Genomic DNA, 12,123 nt, shown 5'->3' on the forward strand with positions numbered 1-12,123 from the left:
TCCAACCCTTCTCTTCCATGACCATTATTTTCTTCTGGTTGTGCTTCTTAAAACTCCATTTGGTGGATTGCAGCTTTACTTTTGTAGAAATGGGGCACCTTAGATGAGTATTTCACTTGTTATTCTTCAAGTAACAACTTCTCATACTTTGTGGTAGCAATCACCAATTCTTGCAACTCATTGAATTGTACATCATAAAACTTTTTTCTCAAAGGCAGTCTCAAAGCCTTCTGAGCAATGGATATAAGTTGGGCATGATTAATAGGGAATTGGCATCTCATTCTTGTCATTCTGAACCTTATCATGAAGTTTTTTGTAGACTCATGTTCATATTGCTTCACCTCTACTAAGTCATTAATGGACATCTTGAGCTCCATCCTATAAAACTACTCATGGAAAGCCATCTCCATTTGCCCCCAGTTAGCAATAGAATTAGGGGGCAAAAGAGAGTACCACTGAGATGCTAGACCCACCAACGAGTTCCCAAACAATATTAACTTATAATTAGGTTTGTCCTCGAATGCCACGCAATGGTTGGAGAACTTGAAAATGTGATCTCTAAAGGACACAGTGACATCTTCTCCACTAAAAGTGTAGAACGCAGACATCTTGAAGTTGAGTGGAAAATGATTCTGCTCATCGATATACTCAGGGTATGGCTTCTGGTAGGTGATCCTGAACAGCAGGCAAGCATGAGGTTGAGCATTCTGGACCACCATCCTCCTTAACTCAGTTAACTCATCTCTGAGTTGTTGGCTAGCTGCATTGTTCTATGGGGGTATGTGGGGCTCCCCATTTCGGGCTGGGATCATTGCCAAATAAGGTTTCCTTCTTTGGGTCGGGTTGTCGATCGGGCTGTTTCCACTTGGCATCCCTTCCCTTAGTAGCCAATGGTAGGGGCCTATAAGGAGGAGGCTTGTCTGCCTTGGTAGGCTCGCCTTTTCCATTGGATTATCTGATTAACTAGGGCATCCCATACTTCCTTCTTTCCTGCTGGCTCTGTCCCCCACTATCTAGTGGAAATAGTAGGGGGTTGGGCAGCTCTGACTCCAGGATCTCCTCCAGCACTGGCTGATTAACTTTAGATCCCTCCTTGTTTTTTCCTTTATCCCTCTTTTCCTCAAGCAAAGGAAATAGAAGGATAACTGGTTCTTTTTTAGGGCTTGCTTCCCTCATCATTTCCCTAGCATAACCATTTTTTAGAGTAGAGTACTCTAGATCTAATCTTCTTTGCAAGCTCCCTGTTAAAGAACAGAGTCTGCTTACTTTTCCTTTGGTCTCCAGAGTGATCTTCTCCATACTTTTCAACACTTGCACCATGGTGGCTTGCAAATCTTCATTGGTCACCTTCCCTCCTGACTTCTCAGATGAGGTCGGACTTCCCATAATAGCTGATCATTGTAAGATGGGGAAATCTTCTGGTGATCTGTCATGCCTGATCTTGGTAGACACTGGGGTGGCCTGTATTATGTGTTCCACCTGAAGGTTTTCTCCTTCATTCTTCTTCTTGGCATACAAGACTAATGAGATCCCACCGGGCATGCCAAAACTATGTTCGGGTGAAGATTTCTCTGGAGAAGGCTCCTCGGACCTCAACATAACTCCCCAAGGGATTGGCACTTTGGATGTGTAGTAGGGCTCTTACTTACTGATGTGCTACAAGAAGAAGACAAAGTTAGTTTTGAAGGGTGCCTTTGTGGGGCCTTAGGTGTAGGCCTTGAGGCTCGCAATCAAAACTAACTAAGTGCTAGGTGTGCCACTGCTATCTCAGTATAGCAGATGTAGAACAAGTGTGTTTAGTCAATTACTTGTGCCCCAAATTACTCGGACTTCTTGTTATCAAAGGATTGTCGTGGATGGGTTAAGTCCACATTAAGTTCTTTTTCTTACCTTGTACATAAGGACTTTTAGTTCATAGTCTTGTATGTTCAAATGAAGGGAGTCCAGAGCCCTTTAAGCCATTTACTTAGTTGTTCTTGGTTCATTTTAATGATAACATATCCATTAAACTAACCAGATCCATATGCAAATGGAACTTTTAAAATAGGAAAACTAATGGAAATAACTTGAATACATACTGGAGAATGCATTAAGTAATAGATCTACAAATTTAGAAAACAAACAAAGAGCCTCAGGCAAGATTTCACCTTGTCTGGCAAGGTTGAACCTCTTGCAATCGCTTCTCTTTGAACTAACAGTGGTTTGTACCCTAAAAAAGGATGGATGGTAAACAAGTTTACACAAGGGAATCGATACTTCGCCACTAAGGGAGGTAGCAGAGCTTTAAACTGGACAAGAGATAGCTTGTCATTAAAAATGACTGAATCTGGGTTGATTTCAGCTTTTGGATGCAAATCTGGCTTGAGAGCAGAGTTTGTATGTTTGTTTGTTTGATTGGTTGAGTGTCTGGCTTGAGAGCAGAGGGCACTAGGTGTAGAACACCCTAAAGACTTGCTAACTCAAGTTGAAAAAACTACGAAACCAACTAACCACCTTGCCTCATGCCAAGACTCTATTGTTTGATGTGAGAATCACTGCTGATCAAGCAGGACTGGCCAAGTTACTCAGCAAATTCTTGTGGAACAATTATTACTTTATTTATAACAATAACTAAACTTTACTTTTTTATAGAACAAAAAAAAAAATTAACTCAGACGGAAAGCTAGCAAGTGCTTCAATCTCACCCCCACAAATCATGTACAATGTGCTAATTGTCAAATGATAACTCATGAATTAGTGCCTAAACAACAATAATTAGAAAAGATTATATTGTGAGATTAATCTCTGCCAATTCCATTTGTTATAACGTTTAAAATAATCTATGAATATTAATTTAAAAAAGATTGAAAAATTTTAGCATACTTAAAAATTAGAAATCTAAAAATTTTACTTTTTCACACCAAACTTAAATCACACATTATCCTCAAGGTGCGGACAAAATAAAGAAAGAAAACAAAAATATTAAAACCTTAAAAACTGAAAAATAGCTAACAAAGACAAAGAAAATAAACTAGGAAAATAGAAATAGAAAATATAAGAAAGAAACAACAAAATATTGGAAAAAGAAGCAAAATTTCAGCGCTCTGGATAGCTGAACCCGTGACAGGGAGCATGAACTAGAGGCCCATTTTAGCGACCAGATGCCCAATTCCTCATCTCTCCTAACTAGCGCCGTTTGAGAACCTCTCTCTCTCACTACCCACGAGCCCAGAGCCGTGAAAGCTATCTCCTTCATTTCCTCTCTCTCTTCGTTTCTCATAGGCCTGAAATCCTAGCTTCTATCTACAACCCAGAACGTCAAAACATGAATCCAGCTCCGTCTCTGTCAAAAAGGGAACCCAGCCATGGGGATCTTTGATTCTAGCCCAGATTGTCACCATCGTGCATTCCTCTACGAAACCCGAGGTAAAGAGCTCTCATTCTCTCTTCGATTATGGTCTCCACTTGGCGATATCTGAAATAAAAATCCATCCAACCATTTTTCCCTTTCGTTTTCATGACCGAAGATGAAATGAAAACGAAATTCTGACTCATGCATGTATGTTTTCTGTATGCAGACTTGGGGATCCGAGTAAGGCCAAGGGGGAATAGGAACTGCAAGGAGCAATGGCTCACACATGGAGCTGCTGTACACACAGCAAAGATGGCTGCCAGACCTCGGATCTACAAAATGAAAGGTAGATGAAATCCCTCCACTGCGTTAAAATTAAGCATGGTTTAGTATCTCTGAAAATCATACGGATTTGTGAAATGTTTCTATCATGCATTCGTACACCTAAAAATTTCGTCAATGCTCATGTAATTTTCTGTGTGGTTGCATGCCTCCATGTGACAAATATTGAGCAAAAACTGTGCATGATACTGGATCTGTGACATGGCTTTGATGAATGTCCACCTCTGTGTTGCCTGGAGCACCCCCAAACTTATACGTAAAACAATATTTTAATGAAATATGAGAGTGAGTGAGCGAAAGGGATTTCCAAGCAATACAGGGATCTTCCCCGCAATCCCCACTTTAAGTATGACTGAACTCAGCCTCAAATTCTTTTCTGCATTCGTGTAGATGATGAATGCTCAGATAAATGTTGATGAATGGATGACCGATGAATGCATAGTTTTGTATCTTTATTGTTTCGTTTATAGAAGAGTAAGGTTTATGTCTCCCATCTTTTTCATGTATTTTTTGTTCTTTTTTCTTGTATTACAAGGAGTTAGGTTTATGTCCCCTGACTAGGTGTAACTTATTTTTTGTTATTAATAAAATTTCCCTCATACCGTTGAGGTTTTATGAAAAAATAAAATAAAATAAGCAATAAACTACTATGGAATGCTTCCCATTTTCAACCAGGGATAAACCTTTCAACATAGAGCAGAGAATTCTAACATAGGTTTGAAATTTGATGAATACTTTCCACAACTTTGTTTTTTAATTTTAATTTTTAATTCTTTCAGAGTGTTCGTCCTGTAATGTTTGGCAAAGCTAGAATGTCATTGTTCAAGCATAATTCGATGCAAATAAGTTTGTTTGGCAAGCCTTGATCAACTAGCCATTTATACTACATTTTTTATCTAACAAATACGAGAACGCTTTCACAAATCATCAATACTATTACATGCTATACCACATATTAACAACAAGCTTCTATTCACATATGCCATTTGCTCGAAGTTTGCTTCTGATCCGACACATATGTACCACAGCATCACAGATGTTCAATCTTTCTCTAGGCACCTCCGCTGAGCAAGCAACACCAACTTCTATTACAGAGATTAAACTTTCTATGATTAGGACGTGATTCCTTGCCCTCCCCTCATTAGGATGATTGCTCTCTTGAACAAGAACGGGATCCAAAACCTCTTCCACTTGCTCAGGCAGAGCTGCCTTCACAAAGCTATAAAGGTTTGAAGTTCCCTGAAACATGTCATTAGTCGGTCTTTTTCCTGTAAATATTTCCAACAGGAGGATGCCAAAGCTATACACATCACCTTGTGTCCACACTTCATGCCCCATGCCATATTCTGCATTCCACAATTCAGAACATTAGATTCTAATTTTCTAGTGAAGTGCTAAAAGCTCATTTCATATTTGAAAATATTAAAATAAATACTACATAATTTTAAAATACTAGCTAGGAAAAAAATAAACTACTAGGTGTATATACCTGGAGGAGCATAACCAATAGTTCCCTTGATCCCTAAGGAACTTGATTGATTTCCCAAAGAATTTTCAGCAACTTTTGGTAGGAACCTCACCAACCCGAAGTCACCTACATGTGCAATCATGTCCTCATTGAGAAGAATATTGCTGGGTTTGAGGTCACAATGAACTATTGGTGTCTCACAATGATTATGGAGATAATCCAATGCCATAGCAACATCAATAACAATATTCAACCTCTGAGAAATTGTTAAGCTCCTTGGCCTTTCATTTGTCTCACCAATTGTATGAATTGGATACAGCCATTCCTCCAAGCTCCCATTAACCATGAACTCGTAAATTAAGGCCTTGAAGTCGTGGCTGTGATAATCAAAACCAGAACATGCCGAGAGTACCTTGACAAGATTACGGTGTCTAATATTTTTGAAAGCCTCGCACTCAGCAATAAAACTTTTGTAAGCTCCGTGACGAACTAGGTTGAGTACCTTGATGGCAATTGTAGTTTCTCCTTGCTCAAGTACTCCTTTATAAACGGACCCAAAACTGCCCATACCGACCAAGTTGGTTGAGGAGAATCCATTTGTTGCTTTTAGAAGACTTTGGTAAGACACCTGGGGAAATTTGTCCGAATCACTTGCAGCGCGATCCTTTTTGTCCCTCCGTGAGCAATAAAGGTACAAAAAGGTTAGTGCAAAAATGACTCCAAGAATCCCACAAACGAGGGAGAGAACCAATTTTATGGTTAAGCTCAATCCTTCCTTTTTTGCATGCTGGAGTTTGCACTTTGGCAAATGAAACTCAGGTATGCCCCCACAAAGCTTACTATTTCCTTCAACTGATGTCGCCGTTGCATTCTTGAACAATCCTTTGATCGGCACCATGCCCTCAAAATTATTATAAGATAGATTCAAAGATTGCAAAAGTTTAAAACTTTCTAAGAATTCTGGAATGGTGCCTGACAAGTTGTTGTGAGAAAGAAACAATTCTGAAAGACCTCTTAGTGAACTCAAAGTTGATGGAATCGTCCCATGGAAGAAATTTCCATGCATGTATAGGTACTCTAATGTTATACAGCTAGCAAGACTTGCTGGAATTTCACCTAGTAACATGTTTTCAGAAATATCTAAATACTGAAGATTTATTAAAATTCCTATGTTCTCTGGCAGGGAGCCTATAAAATGATTTTGAGGTAAACTCAATATATACAAGTTCAACAGACCAACGATTTCTTGTGATATGATCCCGCTAAAATTGTTAGCACCAAGGGATAAGATCCTCAAATTCTGACACTCAATTAAACTCTGCATATTGCCTTGAAGTTTGTTGCCTTCTAGGTGTAACTCATTTAATTGACTTAAATTTCCAAAAGAGGGTGGAGGATTGCCAGAGAGAGAGTTCCTATCCAAATTTAATAGATATAACTTGTGAAGCTTTCCTACACCAGGGGGAATGTGACCTGAAAATTGGTTCTCAGACATCCACAAAAGCTCTAAGTTAGCCAGATTTGCAATCTCATTTGGGATACTTCCTAATATTTTATTTTGAGCAACATGGAAATATCGAAAAGAAGAAGACAGGTTTCCTATGCATTGAGGTAACCTTCCCCCAAAATTGTTGGTAAACATTTGGATAAATTCTAAATGGGTGGCATTGCTCAAATCGCAGAGAAAGGTCAAGTCATCAATTCCCCCACTTCCGAGATGATTGTCAGCAAGGATTAACCACTCAAGCTTATGCAAATTCGTCAAAGGAGGGACCTTTCCATGCAATTGGTTACCTGCCATCTCAAATTCAATTAGATTTGACGCATTAGATAAGGAAACAGGAATAGATCCACTGAATTGGTTATGGGTAATGGAAAATGTTTGGAGACTCGGAAAGACCATACCCAAGTTTGCGGGCAGACTCCCTTGGATTTCGTTGGATTCCATAGAAAGGAGTGTGAGAGAAGAGAGATTAAAGATTGAGGGAGGAAGCATACCCGAAAAGCTATTTCCACCAAAAGCAAGAAAGCTAAGATTGGTCATTCGGCCAAAAATATCGGGGACAGTGCCACTTAAATTATTAGTAGATGCGGAGAACATTTCAAGAGATGATAAATTGCTAAAAGAAGTAGGGACTCCCCCTGTAAAGTGGTTTGAGTGGATGGAAAAATATTTTAACTTTGACAAGAGGCCAAGCTCCTTTGGAATCTTTCCCATCAGCACATTGAAACCAATACCGAGCCTGAGAAGCTGAGAGCAACGAGATAAGTTAGTGGGAATTTCTCCACTCAGTGAATTGTTGTTTAACCGTAGGTGTTGCAATCTGTGCAGACGGCTGAATTCTGGAGGAATTTCATGGCCTAAGCTATTGTTTTGGAGATCAATGACTCTCAAAAAACTCAAGTTCCCAACATGCGGCGATATAGATCCTGCAAGTTTCAAGGACCGCAGGCTCAAGCTTGTGACCCTCTTATGACGACGACCACATGTAACGCCATGCCAAGAGCAAAAGTGGATGGTTTCATTCCATGAAGTCAGGACTTTAAAAGGGTCATGAGTTATGCTAGCCTTGATTTCAAGCAAAGCAAGTCTATCTGTCTCATTTCCCGGAAAGGCGAAACAAGGAAAGGAAGAGTGAAGAATGAAAGCATGCATAAAAAAGGATGACAAAAACACTGCAGAAATGGAGTTGTAAAACCCCATCCCCATGATGATGATATTTGTTTTGTGCGAAAGTAAAAATTTAATTTATAAAAGAGTTGAGCCGTACTGATTGTTTGTCTAGCAGCATCCAATTTATAATCCTAATCAGAGTGCTCTGTAAGTAGTGGATCAGCCACCCCAATCCCTATCGTACTCGATGAGGGATGTCCTGACAAAAAAAATATATCTTTTCTCTTAATTTTATGAATAAATTCAATATAAATCTAATTTTGTGAACTAATATTAGGAATGTTCACTTTTTTGAAGTTATTGTATTCATTCTTTAACTTAAAACAAATGAAAAAAGAGAGATATTAATTTTGTATGAAATTTTTCTCTTTGTTTATAAACCGTATGACACATCGACTAACTTGATGAATGTGTTGTTCTTGTTGAGAAATTTTTATGGGTACCAAAAATACAACTAACTTGATGAATGTGTTGTTCTTGTTGAGAAAATTTTATTGGTACCAAAAATACAAGTTAAGTGATGTATTATTCTACGTGTTATAATAAAGGTGGACGACAATATTGATATATCTTACTTCTTATGTATATTGATAAAATAAAAAAAATAAAAAAATAAATTCACGAGTTATAAGTTGAGTGAAATAATAACACCATATGGTCGTGTTCGAATACATAAAAAATTGCTCGTTCCTGTTCATATCGATAGTATGCCAATAAAACAATTGTTAGCTTTCTTATTGTATAATGATAATTCCTAATTTTGGTGTATTATTGTGTCATTTGTTTATGCCAACAAATAATGTTCGTCCTCACTCTCCTAGTTCCAGATTGGGTGCGTGCTTGCGTCTTGTGAATGGATTGAGGATATACACAAAAGAATAGGTAATGGGAACTTAGGTATGAGCAAGGCTGACATCAAACAACCACTGCCGCAGAGGCGGCTTTGGGGGACCAAAAAGTTCAATTGCACATAGCCCCTTGAAGGGGACTTTTAAATGGACAAGGATTGTCTGCCCTCTCACTTCCGGTGCCTTTCCGTGCCTCCATGTTTTGTGTGGTCACGGTTAAGCCACTTTAACATTTTATATTGTTTTTTATAGAGATAATAAGACAAAAATAAATAGTAATATAAAATGTTGACGTAGCTTAACCGTGACCATACAAACAGGAGGGCACCGGAAGTGGAAGGGCAGACAATCATTGTCCCTTTTAAATAATGTCTATATTAAAAAAACATTATTTTATTAGTACTATAAAATCTCATTGTGCACTTCTTATAATATACGGCCGTGGTTCTCTAGAAAAAAAATAATAAAAGAAACAAAGAGAGATGGAAGATTATAGCGAGCGAAGAGAGCTATCGCTTAGCTGTTCACGTATTACTCACGAAAGCCGTATTGACTGAAGGGGTAAGACAAAGCTAAGGGTTCCGAGGTTAGCGTTCAAAACTTTCTATGTACTTTTTTGACATAGCATTTGGTCTTAGGATTGGTACTGACCAAGTGATCAGAGCCACTTCCTGTTCTCTAGCCGCATCTAACCACTATGAGTAATTAGAAAAACATCCAACTTTTTTTTTTTAATAAACCAATTGGTGACTTTGCCATGACAGTCCATCCTTCCGGGGGCAGGGAAGACTCACAGAGACATTTCAGCCTCCCCGGGCCACCATTGTGCAATTCACCAATGCCAGGAATCGAATCCAGGACATGCCATGTGGAATACGGGCCTAAAATTCATCTCCAACCATTGGGCCACCCGTGGTGGTTGAAAAAGATCCAACTGAACCACCTAAAATTTAATTCTTTATGTTTCTTCGTGCAACTCGTTTAGGGAAAGAAAGACACATAGACTGCTATCAGAGTTTGAAATACTAACAAATAATAACATAACCAACTTTCGTAAATAGCCAAACGAGGCATGCCCAAGTCGCCGATGCCTTAACTAAATCTTCTTAATCTTGTCACCATTCCCACTGCGTACTTGATTCACTCTGCTAGAAGCCATATCGTCGACATAATACAACCCCCTTCTCTTAGTACCATGCCTAATTACAACCCTAGTTTGGATATCTGGAAGTAAGCAAAAAAATAGAAACATTAGTACGATATAACCCAATCGATTGGTAATTTGATTGACTGATAAAGGATGATTTGATAATTCCGGAAGAAGCAAGGTATTGTGTAAGGATAAAGATGAGGTGAGTGCAATTGGACCAGCCTCTGTTATTGAGATAATATTTCCATTGGCCATGACACTCTCTTTTGAAGGATGAATCATGGATGAAAGAGAGACTCGTCATGCATCATGTGATCACGATCTCTAGAAGCAATTTAGACTTTTCCCGAATTTCCTGAATTATCCCGATCAACAGAGAGAGATACTTGATAAAAAAAAAAGACAATATTGTCTTCTCGCCCGTGGTTGCAGTAGGCTTAGGTTTAAGATTTTCAGTGTTGATTGCCAAGAACAAGCCGCATGACAAGAATTATGATTATTGTGCACAAAGATGCACCGGGTAAATTTTGGTTATGTGTAGGATTAATGATTGTCGAAAACACAAGACAATCAACAAAGTGCAGCGCGCCGACATCTAATGAAGCTACATGACATGAATAGTTTTTTGGGTTTAGGTTCTTTTTTTTCTGGGAAAGAGATAGGTCAAAACCTTTCTTTTTCTGTTTTTTAGAAAACCTCAACGGTATGAGCGGAATTTTATTGATAACAAAAAAAGAAGTTCCACCTAGTCATGAGAGATGTAAACCTAACCCTTCATAATACAAGAAGAAAAAAAAAGGATAGAAAACACATGAAAAGGAAGGGGGACATAATCCTTACCCTTCTAGAAATGAAAACAATAATGATACAAGGAAAATAGGGGGGGACCTGAAACCTAACCACTCTATAGCCAAACTTAAAGGTCTAAACTTGCAAAACAAATTGAGTAAGATCACAGGGTTAAGAAAATAAAATGAGAAAATGAGACAAACCTGTATGTCGAGATGCACATTGATTTGAGAAGTTGAAGCCAGGAAAGCCATCATAGTATGAAAACAAAGCAGTACAAGTTACCACCAGAGAGGAATCATGCCATACCAAAGTTGGAGAAGACATACCTATATTAACAAAATTGTCTGCAACAACATTCTCTTCGCGATATATGTGAGAGGCATAGAAAATCATCTTTCGAATGCGATCTAAACAAATAGACCACTGCGTACGAAGAGGCCAATGAGGGTCAAAAACAGTCGATTAGAAAGCAAAAATAACACTAGAAGAGTCACTTTCCAACCAAAGACAATATCATCCCCGCTGATATGCAAACTCTACACCAATAATAATTGCTGATAATTCTACATAGAAAGAGGTACCATGACCAATCTAATACCAAGATAAAAGTGTAAAACTTTTTTCTTTTTTGACGATATGAGGGAAATTTTATTGATAACGAAAAAAGAAGTTACACTTAGTCATCTACCCAAGTTAAAGTTGGAGAAGACAAGCCCATGTTAGCAAAAATGTCCATAACAAAATTTCCTTCACGATATATGTGAGATGTGCAGAACTCATTTTCCGAATGCAGTCCAAACAAATACACATTGCTTACGAAGAGGCCAAGGAGGATCAAAATCAGACAACTGAAAAGTGTAAAACTTGATGAGAGTTTTAGGGTTTGTATTGTTGTGTTGTATTCTTCTCTCAAAAAGAAAATAAGCATAGAAGTATAAGGATATCTAGGTACATGAAATCCCCAATTACAAAGCTATAATAAATAGGAAAGTTGACTCACGCAGAACAACATGTTGGATGGTGGATCCACACATAAGACTATCATAATCATTGACGCATGGTTGAATTGCCCAACACTAACAGAACTATTGAAAGTGAACGTTGGCAAAAGACTTGGGAAAGGGATCCTCATCGGATCCTTTTCTCCTAATCCACCAAGTCCAGGAATTCGGACCATTGAAATTTGATCCAACGGCTACAAACAGGGGTTCACTTTAAAAGTTATAATAACTTTAGCCGTTGGATCAAATTTCAATGGTCTGGATCCCCAAACTTGGTGTATTAAGAGGAAGGGATCCGAGGATGATCATTTTCCAAAGACTTGGAGTATATGTCAGTTGACATGACTTTCAGCAAAGGTTTCCAAGAGTTGGAACAATAGTGCATACTCTTTCACACAAACATAGCCCTTTATATTTGGTCACGCCAACCTACTCTGTATGTATATTTTAGTGTACACAAAATATGGACTAGTACATCATGTGCCATAATACAAGTGGAGGAATATGATGAGTCAAT

General features: G+C 38.4%; 1 protein-coding gene and 1 long non-coding RNA gene across 3 annotated transcripts; one reads left to right on the top strand and one right to left on the bottom strand.

Annotated features, from left to right (window-relative positions):
- Positions 1 to 3,074: 3,074 nt before the first annotated feature.
- LOC139197356 (uncharacterized) lies at positions 3,075 to 3,836 on the top strand. Its single transcript, XR_011582680.1, has 2 exons — positions 3,075 to 3,405; positions 3,558 to 3,836. It is a non-coding gene; the product is annotated as an uncharacterized lncRNA (long non-coding RNA).
- Positions 3,837 to 4,520: 684 nt separating this feature from the next.
- LOC114825835 (probable LRR receptor-like serine/threonine-protein kinase At3g47570) lies at positions 4,521 to 7,905 on the bottom strand. 2 transcript variants are annotated; one of them, XM_070824598.1, is made up of 3 exons: positions 7,047 to 7,900; positions 5,163 to 6,935; positions 4,521 to 5,019 (listed from the first exon to the last, which is right to left on the bottom strand). In XM_070824598.1, the coding sequence occupies exons 1-3, from the start codon at positions 7,849 to 7,851 to the stop codon at positions 4,643 to 4,645; spliced, it is 2,955 nt and encodes a 984-aa protein (XP_070680699.1). In that variant the 5' UTR covers positions 7,852 to 7,900; the 3' UTR covers positions 4,521 to 4,642. The 2 variants fall into 2 exon arrangements, with proteins under 2 accessions (XP_070680699.1, XP_028960687.2); XM_029104854.2 differs by having other exon boundaries at positions 5,163 to 7,905.
- Positions 7,906 to 12,123: the final 4,218 nt, after the last annotated feature.

This window comes from Malus domestica, chromosome 07 (genome assembly GCF_042453785.1).
Source record: "Malus domestica chromosome 07, GDT2T_hap1".
Taxonomy (NCBI): Eukaryota; Viridiplantae; Streptophyta; class Magnoliopsida; order Rosales; family Rosaceae; genus Malus; species Malus domestica.

Excerpts from the sequence above, each read along its gene's own strand:
- LOC114825835 (XM_029104854.2), bottom strand. The coding sequence starts at position 7,851 with ATGGGGATGGGGTTTTACAACTCCATTTCTGCAGTGTTTTTGTCATCC. Across the intron at positions 5,020-5,162 it reads TATTGGTTATGCTCCTCCAG|AATATGGCATGGGGCATGAA; the intron begins GTATATACACCT and ends TGTGGAATGCAG.